This window comes from Hippocampus comes, unplaced genomic scaffold (genome assembly GCF_001891065.2).
Source record: "Hippocampus comes isolate QL1 unplaced genomic scaffold, H_comes_QL1_v1.1 scaffold295, whole genome shotgun sequence".
NCBI classification, from domain to species: domain Eukaryota; kingdom Metazoa; phylum Chordata; class Actinopteri; order Syngnathiformes; family Syngnathidae; genus Hippocampus; species Hippocampus comes.
Window position 1 is genome coordinate 154,068 of NW_017804848.1, and position 22,739 is coordinate 176,806.

Consider the following 22,739-nt stretch of genomic DNA (forward strand, 5'->3'; position numbering starts at 1 on the left):
CCACCTTGACATCTTTGTCCATTTCCAAATCAACCTGTGGTAAAGCCACCCCGAATTTCGGTAATTTTAATGTTGGGAATTTGAATTGAGAGGGAGATTCCTCCAGACTGCTTGCTTGAGCTTCACTTTTGGGACCTTTAACTTTGACATCAATAGCTGTGGCAAGTTCTGGAATTTTGGCTTCAACTTTTAATTCTGGTGACTTGACGTTTACTTGATCCACCTTGACATCTTTGTCCATTTCCAAATCAACCTGTGGTAAAGCCACCCCGAATTTCGGTAATTTTAATGTTGGGAATTTGAATTGAGAGGGAGATTCCTCCAGACTGCTTGCTTGAGCTTCACTCTTGGGACCTTTCACTTTTACATTAATATCTGTGGTAAGTTCTGGAATTTTGGCTTCAACTTTTAATTCTGGTGACTCCAATGTTTTTGGAAGTTTGACTTCAGCTTTCGCCTCATTTGTGTAAATTTTGGGAGTGTCAGGCATTTGGACGGCAACTTTAGCCTCTGGCGTTGTCACCCCCGAGCCTTTTTTTGACCAGCCTGAGTCTGTTTTGCGTCCTTTTACCTTTGGCATGGAGAAACTGAGATGTGGCATTTTAAACTTGCCTCCTTTTCCACCCTGCTCAGCATCTGTAGTCTTCATGTCCATTACAGATCCTTCAATGTCCACGCTAGGTGCCGAAATGTTCACTGCAAGGTCCTTTCTGGGAATATCAACCTTGGCCTCTGGCGTTTTATCGTTATGCGATGAGGCCTGTGCTTTTCCAGGACCTAAATCCACATCCGAGGCTTCTTTGAGTTGTGCCTCAGATTCAGGCTCTGGTTTTTTCACATCCAACTCATTTTTGAAAAAGTTTACATTTACTTGTGATCCAGTGATTTCCGGTATCGTGAAATCGAATTCCCTCTCGACGGGGGATTCCTCCGAATCAATGTATTCAAGTTCACCAGTACTTATCACGGCAGATCTTTCAGCTTCGTACATTTTGGCATCGGACGTGATGCCGCCTTCACCTAATTGTTCTTGTAGGAATATAGTTCTTTCTCCTTTCCCCGTGTCATCCTTTGTCCCAGAAATATTTGGCTTTGCGAAATACATTCCAACGTCGGGCATTCTAAAGTCTGCCTTTGAAAACCCGATGCTTGGCAAAACTATCTTGGTCGTCTTTGATATCTTGTCAGATTCTTTTGAGTTGAGTGCAGGTTCACACACTTGTGTTGTCTCTGTAGTTGTTTGGTCCAACTGGGTGACAGTTAAAACTTCTTCTGAAGTCGAGTCACTCGGTTTGATCTTTGGGAGCTTGAACGAAGTCTTGGATAATTCTGGAGTGGAAGTGTCCTCTGCCTTACTGATGGGTGCCTCCTGTTTCATTCTGCCATCAGCGACTTTTGTGGGCGTTTTTACTGATATTCTTTGAGCATTGGCATCGATCACTGTGATTTCTTCAGGAATAAGTACTCCACACATATCCACCTTCGGTAATTTATATCCAGGCAATTTCGAAACGGCCTCTTTCACGCTGTCCACATCAATTGAGAGTTGCACTGTTTCTGGTAGTTCATCGTGGGGTCCTTTGACTTTTGTCCTTCTCCCCGTATCCTCCATACCAGGGATTTCAATGTCTTCTCGCTTGGGGAGTAGGGTTCTTATTTTAGTTTTGCCTTTGCCTTTGAGTGGGGATGTTTGTTCAGTTTGAGACGTACGCTCGGGCTGATCCCCCTTGACAGCTGTTTCTAAACTCGCACCCAGGGTTTTTAGCCTTTTGGGTGATTTTGCATTTGCCTCTTTCTTGTTTGATTTGTCCTTCCCTGTCATTTTCATTTTCAATTCCGACCTTTCTTTCTTCTGTTTCTTACCATCGGGCGACAGTGGTCCGGTGGGGCTATCTTGACCCGCCAGAGCCACCGTGAGATCGGTGGTTTTCAAAGCACTGTCTATAGCAATGAGCTCCACCTTGTGTTGAATGGCAAGAGGTTTTGTCACTGTTGCGTCAGAACCTTCTACCAGAGCCATCTGCTCTATCCTGTGCACTCCAGGCCGTCTTTCCATGGGGCTTTGAAGGCCTTCGGTTGAGATCAGTTCTGCAGCTTCTTGTGCGCATGTCGTCGGCGCATCGGTGTCCTGATCTTCAGATGAGCTAATGCGGCCTCTCTTTGTCAGAGATGGAAGCTTCATCTTATGCCGTTTCTTGCCTTTAAGGGCATCTTGCGTCTTTATTGGTGACTCTGTGTCGCTCGTGGTAGGACTCAGCTCCAACTTCCTCTGCTCATCAGCCTCTGAGGAACTATGAGACCTTGCAAAACGGGACTTCTTTCCTCTCCCTAGGGAGGGAAACTTGGGCCAAGAAATGCGTGCATCACCTCGTCTCTTGGATTTCCCATGTTCTCGCATCTCTGGAGTGAAGGTTTCATCCTCCTAGTGGGGAACGGGATTGTTAGTTTTGCCTCAGAAAGAGACGACAGCATAAAAATTCGGAAGATGTGACTTAAAAGAGTTACAGGGATGATGTCAGACTCAGCGAGGGGTTCCGTCTCAGTGATGTCGGGTTTGCGTTTTAGGCAGAGCTTCACTTTGTAAGCCTGAGCATGCTCCAGAATCTGAATGGCGTCCTGATATGACACATTGTCAAAATACACTGTGGCGCTCAGAAGCTGATCGCCTGCATTAAAAGAAGGATTACAACTTGTTAGAAGAATACTGGTACGATGATAACCGAGCAAATACACTCCTAGGTTTAGACCTGTAGTTGCTATCGTGTTGGGAAAAGAGTGTCGTGATTTCATTTGTCAAACAGGAAGCAATACCTTCTTTCAGCTGTAGACCTTTGGAGGCAGGTGACTCTGGTACGACTTCTTTGATGAAGATGCCCTCTTTGCCTCCTCCACCATAGACAAGACCTTCTGCGCCGCCATCTTTGGCTGTTTTCACTATCATCCCTGACTCTGGGCTATAAGCTTCCTGCGGAAGCAGCACCACATGGGCGATAGCTGTTTAGGAACAACTGGAGCTTTCTATAGGAATCCAGAGAAATTGACTGGAGATTACTCACCTTCAGTTTGCTCATCTTTGGAGTCGAACGGCGGTCAAAGCCACAACCAAAGCCAGACTTTTTACCCTTCTTTCGACTCCCTCTGTTGTGGTGTGGGTCATCCTCCTGCAACAAAACCACCAAGGCCGTCAGCAAACACATTCACTTCCAACCTTTGTCCCCTTCGTTGAATTATACATGCAAATTGAGAGCGTTGCGCCAGACGAGGGCCTGGGAGTACAACGGTTACGGCAGTAGCCGGGCACCTTATCATCTCTTTGGTCTGTGGCCGGCTTAATCCAGGCCAGGTAACATATTTTTGTGTTTGATGGCAACAACATCAATGATGAAAAAGAAAATGAACTGTAGTTTTCTCAATCTGTTAGGTATACATGGCTCAAATTTTGTTGCAATCTGAAAAAATCTTTCGGAAAAGAGTGGGGTTTTTTTTTTGTTTGTTTGGTTGAGTTTTTTTTTTTTTTTGAAAGACACCTAGAAATGGATGAAATGATCTGAAAATGGCCACTTCCAATCAAATGCAAGACTTGTCATTTTGGCATTGTTTGTTAACGGGAAAGTCAACCCCGAAATTTTATTTCCAATAATTAGTTCTATGGTCTCAGCGGGCGGCCATTTTGCCCATTGTCGTCGACTGAAAATGACATCGCGGTTGCTCAGGGCTCAGGTAACAACCAATCATGGCTCAGCTTCAGAAAACAGGTGAGCCGTGACTGGTTGTTACCTGAGTCCTGAGGAACTGCAATGTCATTTTCAGACGACGGAAATCTGGCAAAATGGCCGCTCCAGTCAATAATTTATCCAAGCATTTGTTGGCTAGTTTCCAGTCATGTGTGCCGTGCTGCCTCTGTTACCTCCTTGTCGCTGTCGCTATATTTCTCCGTCTCTGGGTGATCTTCCACGGGGGACGAACCCTGCGGGCGTGGTCTCTCGCCTTCGGTGAACTGAGATGGCTCGTCACATGCCTGTAGACGACACAGGAGTTACGCCGTGCGTTAGTTGTAGAAATGTTTTTTTTTTTTTAACTGTCTTTTTATTTATTTGCTGATTTTGCTGTTTCCGTCAGTTTCACGTTGGCAGAACATAGCCAACGAACGGTGTGAGAACGACACGTTGCTGAACCAAGAACAGCTGTGATACTTCTTCAGTTGTGGGAAGTAACAAAATACAAAGACTTTCTTTCTGTACTTTGGTAGATTTTCCAGGTAGATGTACTTAGCTTCAGTATTTATTTGTCTGGCGACTTGTGCATGGATAACGTGTCTGTAGAGGAAATGTGACGAGAGAGAGGGAAAGTCAACTGCAGTTGAGTTTTTGGTTGAGTGACATCTCGAGGACTTATAAAGTGTTACGTACATATTCGCCATCCATGTACAATTAATTAAGGGAAATTGTTGGATGTTGACAGCTTCTGACATTCAAGAATTATGGGCATACTTTGAAAAAAAAAAACCACAAAAGATATTCTTTCTGTTGTTATCGTGAGCAATTTTCTGTTTGTCAGTTTGCAAAGTCCACAAAACTTTGGGAACAAACACAAAAAGAAAAATATACATTTCTGTAGCACTTATCCCCCTTTGGATCATTCTTTGATATCTGCCTTTACAAATCCAAGATGCAACCATTGTTTCCTGTTCATCTATTCTGCTCAAGGGTACGTTTCAACTCACTGAGTGGTCCTCCGAGCTGAGGTCTGGCGCTCTCAGCCTGCGTTCAGCTCCTACAAACACAAAACACCAAAACATAACACACTACTTCAACATTTGTCTTCATTGTTGTCTCATCTGAGCCTGACGTCTGCTGCGTAATAAATTCTAATAATAATAATACACTTAATGGGAACAGTATTTGTCCTGCTTTCATTTATAATATATTCATCATGCCATGAAACAACATATATAAAACTGCGTTCAGCTAATATACATTTGTGTTCAGGGTATTGATCAAGTGAACTGTACTACATGTTGTTTACAAATGCACAGAGTAAGACCTCCGTCACTGTGCTAACGTTTGTCATGTGAGCCCTGACTGCTTCTTTAAGTGCATTAGTGTTAAGAGATGGCGGTATGTTCGCTTTTGGGTGGGGGGGGGGGTCAAAAAAAATCACATTCTCCTGGATAATAAGAAGGAACAAACATCAACAAAACACAAGTCTACATTCATCGGATCAAATGGAACATTGGCAATATTCACAATATAATCTCTACATCGAATAAAAAATAACATAAAATAAAAATCCCAATAACCGAGATATTTGCTCATGCAGTTCACCTACCTGCTGATGTTGTTTGCCCAAGTCCTGGAAATGACTTGAGGTGCTTTTAAACACAACAAGTCACTCAAATGATTTATTCAGCCTGGCGTAGACCAAGAGGGCGTGAGTATAAAAGCTCACCTTATGTGTGGCCATTTGTCACACTGTCACATGTTGGTTGGCCAATAAAACTAAATGGAGCTCGTGTACAATATGTTATACGTCGTCAATTTCAGTTTGTTAGCCGGCATCAGGAGTCAAAACGACAAACATTAACACCGCCTGGAAAGACGGGAAAATAAAAACAATTGTAACTTAAATCATGATTCATTTCAAAATCTACTGCACCTACAAGTTCAAAATTACTGTACTCAAACGAAAAGTGTGTAACTCAAACGCGTAATGTACCACTTAACAAATGAACAACTACCAACGAAGCAGAAAGCTTGAGACAGGGGGTAGAAATTTAAGAGCCGACACTCACTTCTCCCACCTCACACCAGACAGTGGTGAAGATATCGACGAGTTAACTGCGCAACATTACGCTTTGTGTCAGCAAAATCCTTTCATCTGAGATTTCATCGAAGGTGTTAATTCCCCCTTGTGTCTTTCAGTCTTGTGTTTGGGACAGTGAGGATGTTGAGGGTAAAACTTAACACACAAACTCCCGGTTTCCGGCTATGCCTTTCACACAGCCTTCTGCCTCCGTCACGGATATATACGACACTGTGCATTGGAAAGCGTCACCTTTTCAATTCATCTACAACCCGCCATTCTTTTTTTTGGGACCTTTCACATTGCCGGCTTTGGTGGGTGAAAGGACCCGCGGCAGCGAAGTGCGAAAGGCAAACCTCAGCTGTGGTGTCACGTTTGTGGTACGCCCATGTTAGTAGTAGCGCTGGATTGAACGCGTCTCTCTCCCGGCTTCATCCTGCAAGGACTGATGTTCCAGGATGTTGTCTCGAAGTGGATTAGAGGAAATGAGGGGGAGCGGCGAGAGGGCGACCGGCAGTGTCGGGGCTACAATCATCGTGGCTTGTGTCAAGTACACGGTGCTGATGAAGTGCTGTTTCTTTTCATCGCTGTGTGTGAGATGGGCTTTGAGGTGACGCGGCTCATGTCCGGGGAACCGGCAGCGCACGTGAGAGGAAGGAACTCCTTTCTCAAATATTTGTCGGGAGCTCAGTGTACAGACCTTCAAGGAGAGAGACGATGCCTTTTTCACACCGATGAACAAATTCTGGCTCTCGGAATAGAACACTTTGGCAAAATAGAAAGACTTAAGGTGCTTTTTACTCCCCTGGGTTTATCCGACTCTAGTGAGAATGCGCCGTGCGGAAAATGGATGGGTGTGATGTTTTGAGGGGGGGGGCACTCCTGCCCCTTGCCGATGAGTCTCGGATCACTCCGTGCACTGCTGGGCCGATCGTGAGCACAGCTTTCGAGAAGGAATTAAGGTGCTTTTTACTCCCCTGGGTTTATGCGACTCGAGTGAGAATGCGCCGTACGGAAAATGGATGGGTGTGATGCAGATGAGTCTCGGATCACCCCGTGCACTGCTGGGCCGATCGTGAGCACAGCTTTTGGTCCCGTGCAGCCAGGGCACCGAGCGGATAATTTTTTTTCTCAGGCAACCCAGAAAGATAAAATCAAGAGTCTATTTTCAATGGTGGAGGCAGCACTTCATCAGCAAAGCTGTCCAATGACTTGCTCAATTCAATTCTGCTCTGCAGCTCCTTTTGGCTTTGGCATGGTGCTGCTTCCATGGCTGCACTTGCTGATTAGTATGTAGATTGGCAACTCTGATGTTGCAATTGGTTAAAAAGAAAAATCAATAATAATAATAATAAATAACACATGTTCACAAATATGAAACTAGTAAAAACATTTCCTCGGTTTGACACTAGCGGGGGTGATCAGACTTGAGCTAATATGTCCCCTTTGGCTTCCCAGTTTTCGACACAGTGCGGCAGTCGCAGGGATGCTGCAGATGCCGCAGGTTGACACTGCAGCTCTCGACATGGGTGTGGCGCCGCTCCCCCCTGAGCACTTTGCCCTATCTTACTTGTTTCTTTTACGAGCGCGACACCCGGACATTCACACGTTTGACGCCAATCATAATGTCTTGCGAAAACAAAACCGAAGGCGGTTAGCAGATTGTTTCCTTTCCGATTATCTTGCGTAACTCCGCCAAAAGTTATCAAAAGGCACACAGCCGCTTGCTTGTGCTTGGCACACAAGCTCCGTTCACCGCGGCCCAGCCCATTATAATAGGATTTCAACCAATTAAACGCAACTAGATTCCAACCTCGTGCTCCCAATGTTACGGTATTGCCATGCGCTGGAACAAGAAATTGAAGCTAATTGGTCAACATCATCTTCAAATTTCATATCTTGGAGACACCTGGCTGACTTCCCAGCACAAATCCCTTCTTTGCCCCCTTGTGATCTTGAGTGCATTGCATCCTAAAAAAAAAAAACAAACGGGACATCTTCTAACAGATATTACAGAACCTGGGATGTCCACTGCAGCACGGACTGAAACGTGACATTCGGGCTTCGCATGGCTTGATACGGAATCACGTCGAACCGAGCTTTGATTTGAATTTTTCGTCTGACTACTTGAGTACTGCTTTTTGGGGAAAAAAAAAATGACACGATCCAATCAACCCTCGACACGATGAGATTAAAAAAAAAAAAAAAGATGAATCAGAGAAACATGATACTCGGGCTTCACCTCACTTGAAACGGAAGCGTATCGACTTGAGCTTTGTTGTGAACTTCCGAAAACAAACCACCCCGTATTTCACTTCTGTGCTACGACTGACTTTAGACATGAGGCGGCACAGACTCTGAAATGGCCGTCGGGGCATCTGTAGCCCAGTGACCACCGTTTACACCTTTTGAGAGTCTTCAAGTGAAGCTAATCTGAATGTTTTGGATACGCGGAGGACATGGAGCAAACCTACGTAGGCAGGGACGCGGTATGCTAACAGGATTCAAACCCTCACCCTGAAAACTGTGAGGCAGATTTGCAAAGCAGTCGCCCATCATCGTGCTGCCTCTCATTTGAATCAGTGGCAGCGCGCGGGACCAATCTCAGCAGAAACAAAGAGGGCGTCAATGAAATGCTTTTGACCAAAGTGGGCCTTCCGACAGTTCTCTGAAGCTCATGCGTAACACAGATTTTGGCTCAAAACACAAAGCAAACCAAAAAAAAAATAACAAATCGACCCGGTGACAGCTTGGAACTCGTAAAAACTCGCAGGTCAAGGTCCCACTGCCCAGCTGTTGCGACCTTCGGCTTGTTCCATCACGTGTTGCTAAATGGAGTCGTTGGCGTGATTTGTTTGCCGCAGTTTCGACTCCCGATGCCACCCTCTCTTCTTCTATCTGAGCCGGGAGGCAGACCCTCGCCGTGCCCATGAAAAGGCAGCAGCATTGTATCATGTTTCTTTTAGCATAAAGCCTGCAAGAATCTCCCCCCCTACCCCCCTGGCCCCCCATTCGACCAGACTGCATCTACTTTGTAACAGCCTCGAGGCAACCACAACATGTCAGTAGCTGGGAAGGAAACAGCCAAGAATGCCCATTTCACCCCATTGGGCATTTTGTTTACTAAAGTCCTGCAAGGTTACAGGTAGCGGCTTTAAACACATCTTTTTTTTTTTTTTGTCTGCTACAGCTGCAGTGTTGAGTGTCCTGAGGCTGCCACAGGAAGCGCTTCTGTGCAGCAGCAGCAGCAGCAGCAGCAGGAGGAGGAGGATGGCGAGCTTGCCCAGAAGGGATGATGACATCTCTGCAGACGACACACCCAGCGCTCACTGCAGGTCGGCATTAGCACCTCGCGCACACTCGCACGTCGCGCACGTCGCACAGGCCGCTGCTGAGTCAGCATGTTGTTCAAGCCAAACATGCATCCGTTTTCCGACACCGCCCAGCCGAGAGGTGTCACACTTATTTTTTGCTACGCACTGGAAAAGCTTTATAATTGTAGAATCAGCTGGTTTTATGACCTATACGCAATTGCCCCATATTATTTTGTTTCGTCAGACGTTATGGAAAATAGTGGCACGCAAATGTTTTGGTGCATAACTACTGCCCAAGTTACTTTAAAAAGGAGTCTGGTGAAATAACATGGCCATTCGCGGGCAGATTTTATGCCAAAATGAAACATGAAGTAGGCGTGTTTGCTTTAGCGGACCCGCAAAAGAGGATACGGTGGGTGGGCGGGGTCTTGACGCGGGGCCTGAAGTTCAACACCCTATCCCAGGCCTTAGGGCGGCTGGCGGATGACTTTGAACAAGAGGCTCGGTCTGCCTTGAACTGGTCGCCAGCCAATGGCGGAACTCATACTGACAAACAGCGGACCGGTCGCCGGTCCATCGCAGGGCACGAAGGAAACAAATAAGCACTCACGCTCACGTGACGCCTCCAAATGATTTGGCCACATTGTCGTTCATTGTCCATTTCTAGAACAACTTTTTCGCCTTCAAACCACCAGTCATGTAAAATAGTGACAATCAAATCTAAATACGATTCAATTCACCTTGAAGGGATTTGGTGGGGTGGAAATTGCTTGTACAATGGGAGGAATGAATGTCATTTTCCTGAAGGTTTTCTGCTCAAATGAAAACAAACAAATCCATTGAACACCAAAATTAAGGTAAACACGCTTGGCTTTGCTTTTAGTGCGCCACACAAGAAAATAAATAAATAAATAATCAGCGATGCGGGAAGCCAGATCTTGCCCTCGGGCCTTGAGATTGACATGTGATTTAGAGTCTCTAATCACGTTCTCTTATATTTGGGGAGGAAGCCGAAGTCGTCACACAGGCGAGATTCAAGCCCTGAACCTCAGATCTGTGAGGCAGACACGCGAAACGCTCATGCACCGCGCTGGCCGCAGCCCAAACACGATTACGCATCAGATTAAAAGGGACAGAAGTTCACCTGTGCCGGCGGGCGCGCCGTGCCAGTTAGGGAAGGCGAGGTGGAAACAGTCGCACATGATGGCGGCGTCCGCAGAGAAGACGAGGTCCTAAGCCGTCAAAACGGCGGGGCGGGAGGCTTTTTCCTCCCCTCCTGGGCTGGTTCGGTTCCGACGAGGGGCGATTGAGAGCGCTCGCTGCCGTCTGAAGACTGCCTTACCCCGTCAACATCACAGACCTCCACAGCGCGGCTCAATAACTTGCTTATGGGAGGAGCTGACCACCCCCCCCAACCCCCCTGCCCGCCCCTCATCCTCATCATCATCTTCCGCCATCACCATCGCCCCCTCCCAGCACAGACCCTTCATCCGTCTTTTTGCTTCTTAACCCTCCTCTCCCTCCCTCCTCCTTGCTCATTGATCGCTCTCATCGGACAAGGACGCTCCGCGTCTGGCTCCAGCGCTGATGGAGCGTCTGTGTGCATCACTGTGTGTGTGCGTGTATTTATTTGCATGTGCAATAAATGTGGATCTGTGTGCGTGCGTGTGTGTGTGTGTGTGTGTGTGTGTGTGTGTGTGTGTGTGTGTGTGTGTGTGTGTGTGTGTGTGTGCGCGCGTGTGTGTACGTGTGTGTACGTGTGTCTTTCTGCATATGTGAGTGTATGTGTGTGTGTGTGTGTGTGTGTGTGTGTGTGTGTGTGTGTGTGTGTGTGTGTGTGTGTGTGTATGTGTGTCTGTCTGTGTATGTGGTGTGTGTGTGTGTGTGTGTGTGTGTGTGTGTAGGTTTGCATCTACGTGCATCTGTGAACATGTGCATCTATTCCTGTAAATGTGTGTGTAGCTAGGTGTGTGCCTGTGTGTGTGTGTGTGTGTGTGTGTGTGTGTGTGTGTGTGTGTGTGTGTGTGTGTGTGTGTGTGTGTGTGTCTATATTTCTGTCTATGTGTGTTTATGTCTGTTTTTGTGGGTGCGTGTCTGTGTACTTTTTTGCATGTGTGGGCGTGCATGTGTATCTGTCTGCCTCTCTCCATGCGTGCGGATGTGCGTGCGCGTACCCAGATAAGAGGCCGTAAGTGGATTTGTCGCCGATGTCGGTGCAATTTTTCCGAGAGCTCCTTTGTGGAGGCAACTTGAGCCAAAGCGGCCACGTCGATCCAATCAGACACAAGTAAACACGCAAGTCGGAGAAGTTTGAAAAGTCGGCTCGTCCGATTGTGCCGGCGAGCGCCTCGTCGTTGGCATTCTGGACGGCAGCGGCCCATCTGCATTCAAGTGCGGAGCGTGAGCTTTGCACTTCAATCGTGGCCGTCACAATGAGAAGCGGCCGATATTTCTGCTGCGTTTACGCCAGCAGAGAAGGCCTCGCTGGTCCTGATCAGTGAATGATTTCTAGTTTGGTAACCGCACTCGGCAGGTTTACACGGAGACCGACTGAGGATCTCTTGTCAGCTGTTTACATGTGACGTGTTCTATCGCGATCTGCCATTTTTGCACGTGCAGACGCATGAATAAGAGCAGATGTTTTACAGCCGCGTGACCCGGGCAGATCGAAGTAAACAGCACATGATTTATCAGATGCATTTGGATCGTCTATTTAGCGCAGCGGTGGCGATCATTTGAATACTTTGAATGAAAGCCACAGACTGATAAAACAAGTACTCGTAGGATGCTGCCATTTTCAAGGGAGTAAACGCCGCCGCCGCGACGCATTGACATCAAGACAGAGCTTTAAGTGACGTTTGTTCTCATGTCATGAGCAGCAGCTGGGCACAAAAGGGGAAGATAAAAGGTCAACCGTGTTTTGTCTGTAAGACGTGTCGGTTGTTCTCAAAATGCTCATTAGCCCCTCGGGGTCCGGGTACCTCATGCTGACCAGACGTTTCGCCAAGAGATCATCCCTGTCCCCGGTGGGCGCTCGTTAGTGCCGAGCGATGCCCATGTGAACCTGATGGGGATGCATTAGCCTCGTGGATCGATAGCGGGGGCGATGCAAGGAAAAGTGCTACACTGTGACGGGCAGTCCAGGTGTCAGGTAGCTTCGGTTTGGGCGGGGTCTTCGTTTTGCCTTTTGTTTCCCTCCTGCATTGTCGTATTCCCAAATGGCACTTTCGGAGAGTCGGGTTTCGGGAAACAATGACACCATCGCCAATCGGGGTCGGGATATTTTTAGTCGCGGATCCTCGACGGTGTATGATTGTACTCCACGGTTGTCATTCGATTCATATTCAAGATGATCACATGAGATCACTTCCCTGCCCCCCCCCACCCCCCATCTACCTGCAGCCCAAGTGACGCAGCATTTATTTATGGGTCACCTTCAAAGCAACATTCGCCAAACCTCTTCATTTGATGGTCGCAGAGGAAAGGAAGAAATATCAGTGACAAGCACATCTCGAAGGGAGAGTCCGGACACCCTGCGGAGGAAACCTTATTTCTGCCGCTCGTATCCGGGATCTCATTCTGTCCGTCACGACCCACAGCTCGCGACCATGAGGGTGGCAACGTCGATAGACCGGTCAAGCGAGAGCCTCGCCTTTTGCCTCTGCTCCTTCTTCACCTCAACAGACCGATACAAAGCCAACAAGACCCCGAGATATTTCAACTCTTCCACCCCGACCCAGAGAGGGCACTAATTTTGATCCCAACCGCTTCTGCATATGGAACCAAATCATTAACTTGTAGCCACCGTATTGTCATAACGTGAAAAGCGTTCGTTTGTGGCCACGAATTCGATACGACTTGCACATGAGTGTTGTGTGAAGCTGGCTCCAGATGTGTTTTGCTCGTCAAAGTCGGGCGAAACAAGTTTTGCTCTGACATCAATTAGAGGACAGGAAAATGCTGACATTGTTGACATGTGCCAGTCCGGTGCAGATCAATTTCAAATCTGATTAGTCACAGAAACAGTCCCTTTGCTAATATGAGTTCAAGTTCCATGGGCCAGCAGGACTCATTCCAAAGGCCCCGCCCGGTCAGATGAGATTGATCGACAACATAGAGGCTGGAAATATGAGTGGACACAAAACTACAAATTAACGCAGTGTCGTTGAAAGAAATGCTCCAAAAATGAAGTGAACGGGCAGTTGGGACACCATTTAAATAATAAATAATAATAAAACCCAATTCCCTGACCATCGTTTGAGTGGATTTGCAAAAGGTGTTTTCATAGTTGGCTACATAGATTGAGCATCTTGTTCATTTTTTTGTTTTGTGGGCGTGTCGTTAAAAAAAAATAAAATAAAACACTCAATTAACGTTTTTGGCACTGAATACTTAACTGACATCCAACTGCTGGGGGTTAAAAGTCCAGCAGCTGCCCTCACATTCCAAAATAAATGTGTCTTTGGAAAACACATTTCATCGTTTTCTTCTTGACAATTCTCGTTTTAGCCACGAGCGGACGTTTTAATCGCTGAGGCTGTGGCATCACGCCAATTCCAGCTTGAATGAATCCTTTGACTTCAATCCAAACCAGAACGATAACCCTGACCCAAACAAACCGCATGGTCTCTCGGCTCAGCCGCGCTCTGCCGCCTGCCAGCGGAAAGACAAAAAGAGGTTCCGAGTGCTCCGGCTAATGTCGTTTACTGTGACTGAGGCCTCTTGCGCATGGTCCTGATCTCCACTTGGAATCATTTAGTGACATTTGCAAACATCCACTTGATTGAATTTCCAATTGATGCGACGTTTGAGGGCCGGCGGTCGCCATGGAAACCGCCGTCAACACCCCCACCCCCACGCCCCACCTACGTCGGGACCGTAAAACTTGTGAGCGTGGACGTCGACTGCTTCTTGTGATTCAAGCGTTCGACCGGATTGTCAAACAGTCACGGTCACGCATCATCACACGATTTTGTTGAGAATGGAGGAGAAGAACCACAAGATGACTGTAGCGGCACGTGCAAAGTGAAACGGCATCTCGGTCATGAGATGGCATCCCAAATCCATTGCGATGTGACCCTTTGCAATGCTCAGGTCACATTCCGGACCTGGACCCAACTCTCCACGCCGTCTCGGGGGGGGCCTTGGAAATCACTTCACGGAGAATCAGATTCAGCTTTCTACCGACACAAACAAGTTGCGAAATGGCGCCATCTATCCGTCGTCAGGTGGGGTTGCAGGTTTGCTGGGCTAGTGCCGAGTCAGCACCCAACCGGCAGTCTCGCCTCTTTAATTTTTTTTCTCCTTTGCTGCAGTCAACTGACGTCGGCCATCCCGGCTGGCCGGACTGCGGGCGGGTTTTTTATTGGACCGCGCCCGCAGCCCAGTCGTGACCTGCAGCGAAAACACGGATCAATCTGTGGCGGAGTTCCCCTCTTCGGCTTCCGCGTCATCGGTAGAAAGACAAAGATGGAGGGGGACAAAAAGCAGCCCTCCTTTTTTCAAAGGAAACCGGAGGACACGTCAAGACTGTTTTTACAAGCTCGCATTCGTACTTTCATACAAGAACCATGGCTTTTCGTCGGAAATGAGGACCTTGTTAATGTCAACGCCAGACTTGAAGGCACAGGTGCCCAAGTCCGGTCCTCGACAGCCCCTATACATCAGGAGGGAGACGTCGAAAACTGGCTGGAGAGGACCGGACTTGGGCGGCCCTGCTCGAAGGGTCAGGGTTAGGACTTTCTTCACTGAAGAAGGAGAAGAAAGTGAAGGTTAGCAGAAGATCGCGTTAGGAGAAGGAAGATCACGTTGCACTTGGAATTAAACCGTTGGGTTATGGTTTTGAATGGAATTAGTTAGCAACTTAGTCACACCGTTGATTTGTTTGGTGGACTAGTTAGCAGGATTCATCGCACGAAATCGACACCACCTAATTTCCGTGACACTTTTCAATAAATGACCAATAAAAGTTTCAAGATCAGAACCAACCCGGTTTTTCAACACAGTACCGAAGAAACAATCGAGTAAGAAAGTGGCTACGCTAACCAATATGCGTGCCTACTCGTGGCAACTCCGTAGTCGTAACTTCAAAACGTCGTAGCACAGCGCCATCGTAAACCGAGACCCCGCTTGATGGCTATCATGGACGTACCTGCAATACGGTCGTTTTATCACCAGAGGGCAACCTTCGCCCACTTCGGCGCTGTGTTTTTTTAAAGGGTACAATTTTGCCCTGTGTGCAGACTTGCGGGTGCAGTGCAGCCCCTCTCAAAATTCTCGGAACCGCGGAGACATTCACACACGAGTGCGCGCCCTGCGGGGGAATGACTCTATTTCGACGCGGATAGTTGGGGAGCGGGAGGGGCGGCGGGAATCCTGTGTGTGCGTGTGTGTGTGTGTGCGTGTGTGTGTGTGTGTGTGTGTGTGTGTGTGTGTGTGTGTGTGTGTGTGTGTGTGTGTTGTGTGAGACATCGGCTACAGCGGTGCCTTACCCACCTTGAGGATCACATTCTTTTGGAATTAGGAAGTCTCTTTTGTGTGTTGTCTGTGTTTGTTCTAAGTAACATTTAGCAACACTATCATTAGCCTAATAGCATAATTGTCGAAGTTATTTTAACGCACTGCCACAATATCAAGAAACAATGCTTTAAAAAAAAACATTTTTGTTGACTGGTAAACCACAAATGTTGAATGAAGGCTAATTTTAAGGCGGTTGTTTTTTTTCTCCCTTAAAATTCAAAATGACTTAGGCAATGCTACTATTATGTTAATGTGATTTCTTCAAATCATTAGGAACAATAATGTTTAAAAAAAAATTCAAAAACATTGTGTGAGTGTGTTTTGTCATGAACAACAACAACAAAAAAAAGACACCATTGTCATTTTTGTAGTTTCTGTATTGGTGAATAAAATCTCTAAAATATTGCCCCAAAATGCATCATTATTAATATGAATTAATACCAGCAAATGCATCCATCGGTTACATTGAAATATATATAAAGATCGCTCTCGACAACACACGGCTTTTGTGCTTATATAACCCTCAACACACACGCGCTCACACACATAAATAACATTGCGCTTTCTATTAAATTAAATTAAATACAATATTTCATTGGTCAGCCTCCTCAAGCTCTGTTTTTCGACACTGAAGAGAGAGAGGCTGAAAAACCAGAAAACAAAGTCACCGGAGCGTACATCTCACAGGATTGGCGGAGCTGCTCGAGGCTTGGACAAAACAAGGCGGAAGCTCCTCCCAATGGACAAATGACGCAAATGGTGCTTCCTCACCCCACCGCAACCCTCCCTCCCCCCTTCCTCCTCCTCCTCCTCTCCCCCTCCCCGCCCCGCCTGCCAGCCCCTCCCTTGGCTACTTGCTTGTCAGCCTGTCAGGAAACATGAAGCCAGAGCACAGAAGAAGGGCCGCCGCGGTGGTGGTGGCGGGGCGGGATTGTGTGCTTGAGTCTGTGACGCTCAGCCAGCCTCAGGCCATGTCCACATGAATGCAGATATTGTCAAAGGGGGCGGGGGGTTGGGTTTTTGGTTGTTTTTTTTTTGATTGCTGAATAACCTTTCCTGTAATTATAACCACATTCTGTCCAACGGTCTAATTTGGGTTATGCCATCGCCGTAGAATAGGAACTCCAAAACTCGACTGCTGACGCAGCACCAGGAGCAACCGGCCGGGGCTTCGGTATTTTGCCCCAAGCACACTTTGACATCGTTGCCAATGGCCGAGCATCGATTTCCCCACCGCCGGCTTGGGAAACAACCACTCTACCGTTGAGCCATGCCGCCCCGATTCAAATTGCAAGCGTGGTGGACTACTGGCCTTCTGATTGGTTGAAATGTATCCGAAAGTCGACAAATGGATTCTGGTGTGGGAAGAAGATGTTTTGGGATGAATGTGTGGACACGGCTTGAGACGTACAAAGCGGTAAGGCACGTGAGTTGGAATGAGACTGGCGAGATCCGGCCTCCTCGTGGGACAGCTAAAATTTTGAACGATTGGTTCACAAGGAGTGTCAACGTTAGGAGGTAGAACAGGAGTAAAACACACCGGCAAAGGTTTTCACGTATAAAACGGCTTGCATAAAACCTCAGCTGTAAAAAAAACAAAACAAAAAAGTGCCATAAGAATACAATCGGGGGACGCGAGGAAGCCCGAGTGGCGGTCGTCACTTCTCCACCCAGATTTTTTTTCTTTTCGGAAAAAGAGCCGACTCACCAGTTACGCTCGTGAGAAACAATCAGCTGCATAGCAGAAGCGCTTGGTCGCTTTTCGAGCATCAACAAAACCGGAGGGAAAGAGAATGAACCAAAGAGGCTTGTGGTTGGATGGCCGGGGTTGAATCCATTTTGGATTACGCTCGCTATATGCCCCCCGGGAGCCGCCAGAGTCCGAAATCGGTCTCCAAAGTCGGGTCCTTGCCCTCCTGCCGGGCCGGCGAAGCATCTCCGTTAATCATCACCTCGCTCGACTCGGGTTTCCTCCTCCGTTGGGCAGAGGGACAAAAAAGTGCGGAGTTGCTTGCGACGTTCAGCGATACGAAAGACTCGGCCACGGGTTGAGACGGCTCAGCTTCTCCCGATGTTGACCTGTCCCGAAACGACACGACCACCTGTCGCGCTGTCCCCACCGCCTCATCGCTGACTCGGAAGCGTAACGGCATTCGTTCGCACAGAACCCGATGACTTGAGATGACGTCAGCGCCCGGTGTTGGACAGTGCCGATTTCCTGAAACCTAACAGGGCCTTGCACGTAGCCATGGTTCCCGCCTCCGTTACAGAATTGATTCGCCCGTGCCTTCAACGCTTACGCTGCGTCCCTCCGCAACAGAATAACATCATCATCGAGTTGTTGGACGGCGATGGCTGCTTTCAAGGCGAGGTTGGGCCGGGCTTTGCGGAATCCCCCTTAGATGACGTCGATGGCAAATCACTGTGCCTCGAAAACTGGACCCGGCAATGCGGATTTCCGCAATCATATTCAGATCGGAGATGATGTCAGTGCATCTGACGCTGCCACGGATCCCACACGTCCCCCCCGCGCCGGACGGCAACCCAATAAAAGTTGGCTCGCACGGGCGGCGTGAAAGGAGCTAGCGTTTCATCTGCAGAGGGTCTTGAGGATTCTGGACTTGCAAAAAACGAGCCTGTCATCGGACACAAAACGGCACCTGATGCATCCTTGGGGTGAAGTCATTCCCTCCACCTCCGCCCTCGGCCGGGCGTCGGACGAGTACAGCGATGACGCGGGGACTTCACTGTACTTTTGGTGGATCAGGACTTGACCAAGATCTCCATAATGTGGTCCAGCTCATTCAGGTCCATCAGACAAGACTGGAGACCCCCGGCGGTGCCTTTGCCATCCTCGTCCGCCCAGAGGGACACGCTGACGGGCCACAGAGAGCCCGCCGTCCAGCCGGAGGACACGTCGGAGGTCTCGTACATGGACGTATCGATGTCCTCGAAGATATCATCCATTGCCAAGTCGCCGAGGTAGCCCATGGCGTTCACCGCATCGCTAAAGGACCCCACGTTCACTTCCTCCGAGGAGGATTCCGGCGATGAGGACGGACTTTCTCTGCCGCCCTCCGCGCACCCGGGACACGTGAGGTCCTCGTGCAGGAGAGGCGAGTCCGGAGCGCCGAGGACCGCATTCGCGTCGCCCTCGATGCCGTTCCGCATGTCGTCCTGGATCTGCCGCAGCGTGTTGATAAGCAGCACCGAGCGCCGCAGGCTGAGCTCCACGCCGGCCTGGTAGCGATGCAGCTTCTCCAGGCTGAGGCCCAGCAAGCGCTGACGCATGTCGCCGATGTCGCCGGCGCCGCCCGATGTCGCCTCTGCGGTGCCGACCTCGCCATCGCCGTGCCGCTGCGTTTCCTCGCCGGCCGCCTCCGACGCCTGCTTCCGCTTCCGCTTCACGCCACGACCCAACATGGACCTGCAGGGAAGGGGTTGCTTTTTGTTTTGTTTTTTTTAACCTTGGGAAGTTGCCATTTTCCCTCCGTAAACATCCACTCATTTTTTTTCCTCTATAATTGACATTTTCATAAAATGACCAAAATAGAACTTCCCCCCCCCCCACTTACAATGCTGACATTTACTTGCGTTAACTGTTTTCACGACAAAATTTTCGTATCAGGATCATCATTTCATATTTTTCACAGAAATGTATTTTGCGTCAAATTAATTACGTTTCTCATATTATTTTGGATATTTTCCACATCAAATTCAGATGTGTTTTTCCGTGCGGTATGACGACTTCGGATAGTTTCTCATAATGTGCTGACCAGAACATTTACAGTTTGACTTTGACTTCCCATTCCATACCTCCGATACCTTTTCCATGCTGCAAAGCGGAGTTGGCATTTATTTATTTTTTGCTTTTCACCTTTCACACAGAGCTGGTGTTTAAATCTACTGGTTCTGGCATTCCTCCACTATCGCCTTCCACATAGCCCCTGACCTACCTCTGATGCTGTCTGACATCGGCCGCTTGATTTCAACCTCCTATTCCGCATCGGTACCTTTGACGCAGAAAAGCGACCCGGGGAAAATTGCCCTCCGAAATTAAGACGTTGTCAGCCACCTTCACGTTAGCGGCCGGGTAGCGCAGCACCTCGTTTATGTAACAGTGACGAAACATGTCGAATTTCTCCTCCTGATGTCCTGTCCCGTCATTCCCAGCCGGGACCCCTGAGGATATCGTCCCTGCCACCCCCCATCCCATGACTCACAACCAAGTAAGATTTTACTCATCCAGACATGGCACCGACCGGCACGTTTACCACAGGGAGATCCAGATCAGGTAGAGGCAGGTTCTCGGAGATTGTTCTACCCCATCACACGTGGAACTTCAAAAAGGTGTGTGTGGGGGGCGGGGGGCAAACCTTCCCAAATGCGAAAGTATCCCCCTTTGCTCTGACGAAACATGTCAAAGTCCATTTTGTTCGAATGACAAAACACACACGATGCCATACATCATGCAGCTCTGGTGGGTCCGAACTCCCGAGGGCGCTATCGAACCGTTCCCGCTAGTGAACCGAGTTTGAAAGTTCCGATTAGATGTATTAAAGCCAACAAACCTTACGTGTCCTCGACCGGCGTCATGAGCGGACCGATTCTGCCGTAAAGTCCGCTTTGTCCGGCCACGTGACGTCGCCGTCGAGCCCCGAGAGAGAAGATGAGGAATGTTCGGTCCGCTTAGAGGGAGGAAGGGGGGAGTCGAACGAATGGGCGGGACCAGGGCTCCCAGGCCGGCTGCGGTTGGTCCATTCGGCCGCCGTTCAACCGTCCGCCTCCGCCACTCACGGGGCAGCGAATGTGCGGCGGCCGCGGCGCGTTCGGGTGCCGCTCAGAGAACGCAAGCACAAGGGCTCGGGTGGCTGCACACGTGAGCCACCAAAGGTTGTCGGACGAGTCCCGTTTTTCTTCACGATCAATTGCGACGTCTTCAAGCGCAATGTTTGGAATCAATGTCCTCGGCGTGAAATTAAACAGCACCGCAAATACGCTTTTTGAAGAAATATCATTCAAAACTACAGCAGTTTAAAAAGTTCGCACGTCAAAATTACATTTTCTCTCTGGCAATGACACAAAACGATATCACACACATAAAAAAAATGTATTCGTGTAAATACATTTAAAATGCTTGGTGGTGGCAGAAATTCTCAAACGAAATGAACCGGATGGTATTACGAGATTTACGTAAGTTTCCTGAACGCCACATTTTAAAGGGACGGATGAGTCAGAGCAGCAGGAAGGGGACAAGACCGGAAGCAGTCGAGCGATTACCATATAAGGAGTCTCCTCGCCCGCGTATTTCCTCTTTCGCCAAAAAGCGATCTGAGCCTCCGTGAACTTGCTCATTTTTTCTCTCGTATTCTTTTCTTCCCTGGACACTTGTTCACTGGGGTTTGACCTACTTCTCCCTTTTATGTCTGTATGGTCATTAAAAAAAAAAAACATTTCCAATTAAAACGTACTGCCGGTTATTGGTGCTCAAACATGAACAAGCATAAGTAAAATACAGTCAATTCAATTTTCCTTGAGTACACTTGTGTAATTTCCACTCTTTTAATCAGTAAATGAATACAGGACGGCTCAACCTCGAGCTAGTGGTCATTGTTAGCAAGGTGATTTTGGTGGTTTGTCTAAATAAAAAGATGGGCTGTAACAGCAGACTTAAATGCATACTCAGTTGGATTCGAGGTTGGTGATGGACTTGGCCACTGCACAAAATGACACCTATTTGCCTTCAATCAATCAATCAAATCTTCGGGTGCTTTCACAGTGTGCTTCAAGTCATTGTCCATCTGCACTGTGGAGCGCTGGCCGTTCAATTGAGTTCTGAAGCATTTGGCTGAATATGAGTAGATCAACAGAATGCCCGAAGCACTTGAGAATCCATCCTGCTTGCGTCTGCGGTCACATCATCAATAAATACACGAGGGAACCGCGTCCACCGATGCCATCCTGGAAGCAGTTCTCTAGTCTAGAATCGCTTCCCCGCTTCCTCCTTTTTTTTTTTTTTTTTGCTGACTCACCAGCAGGCTGTTAATCTTTTCCAAGAGGGTCACAAAGGCTTGGAAGCGAGCCAGCACGCTAAGCGACGCTTGCTCAATTTCTATTTCATTCTGTTCTACGGTGACCACGGCCAAGTTCAATTATTGCAAAACCAGGACGCGTGTGTGTGTGACTATGTAACGGTGTTGAGTCGGATGTGTGCATGCGCTTTGTCCTGTTGTCACATGAGGAGAAGCAGAGGCACGTTGAGGACAAAGGTCACAATTTAAGTGCACCTTTTCATTACCTCCAACGTAGCATCAAACCCCCCCCCCCCACATCAGCAAGTATGGAATAGAAAACCTTTACCCTAAAACATATTTCACGCTGTACGGTACAGTGGAAGTTCCATGCTCAGGCATTTCGACATTGCAAAAAAAAATGTCTGTAAATTAAGTTTTCCCCCTCTCCCCCGATTAATTTTTATATTTAAAGTGTGTCAAGTTGACCAGCTCAATTAAAAAAAAAAAATCCCATTTTTGTTTTGTCGTAAAAAATGGTAAACATGACTCCTTGTCGCAGCTCTTTGGGTTCGTTTTGCAGCCATAAAATTCTTAAGTGCAGAATTCTTTGCGAAAAACATCAGTTTGATTTGATCTTTGTAGTGTATTCGATTAAATCCAGGTTGAACATGTTTTGCAAATCATGAGTTCTGGTTTTATGTTTATTACGTCCCAAGTTCATTGGTTGGATTTGAAAACTTTTTTTTTTCCCCAGATTTTTTAAACATCAAAACGGGATGACTTGAGCTGCTTCCCAGATTTAAATTGAAATGGCAAAATCTGTAATTTACAAGACGTGACTCGTAGAATTCTTGTAAAAACAAGAGTCCACAAATAAGTGTAGGTTTTTAAAATAAACATTCCGAAGTTGTTCCAGAAGAATTTCGATGAATGAAAAAATCGCATTCAGTATCATTTTACGGTCACAGCATGAATACAAAAGGCCACACGACAACCCAATAGTTGCATCTTTTATTATAAAAAAATATTTACAAAGACGCTACAAGTTTTTTTGTCTGGATATAAAAAAATGCATACATTTTTTTTTTTT

At 47.7% G+C, this 22,739-nt stretch overlaps 2 protein-coding genes across 2 annotated transcripts in view; both read right to left on the reverse strand.

Moving 5' to 3' along the window:
* The window catches only part of LOC109520169 (protein AHNAK2-like), a gene marked incomplete at its 3' end in the record, with an annotated part of 16,249 nt that extends 5,711 nt beyond the window's left edge, over positions 1-10,538 (reverse strand). The window contains exons 1-7 of the mRNA XM_019877187.1: positions 10,261-10,538; positions 4,724-4,773; positions 3,908-4,018; positions 3,057-3,161; positions 2,812-2,965; positions 2,506-2,666; positions 5-2,422 (exon numbers count right to left, since the gene is read on the reverse strand). Coding sequence (XP_019732746.1) covers positions 5-2,422; positions 2,506-2,666; positions 2,812-2,965; positions 3,057-3,161; positions 3,908-4,018; positions 4,724-4,773; positions 10,261-10,318 — 3,057 coding nt within the window. The remainder of the gene's footprint in view (positions 1-4; positions 2,423-2,505; positions 2,667-2,811; positions 2,966-3,056; positions 3,162-3,907; positions 4,019-4,723; positions 4,774-10,260) is intronic.
* A 5,453-nt stretch (positions 10,539-15,991) lies between these two features.
* On the reverse strand, positions 15,992-21,992 carry LOC109520936 (cell division cycle-associated protein 4-like). The gene is made up of 2 exons (XM_019878565.1): positions 20,207-21,992; positions 15,992-19,062 (listed from the first exon to the last, which is right to left on the reverse strand). Exon 2 carries the CDS (start codon positions 19,056-19,058, stop codon positions 18,399-18,401), a length of 660 nt encoding a protein of 219 aa, XP_019734124.1. The 5' UTR covers positions 19,059-19,062; positions 20,207-21,992; the 3' UTR covers positions 15,992-18,398.
* Between the last annotated feature and the right edge of the window lie 747 nt (positions 21,993-22,739).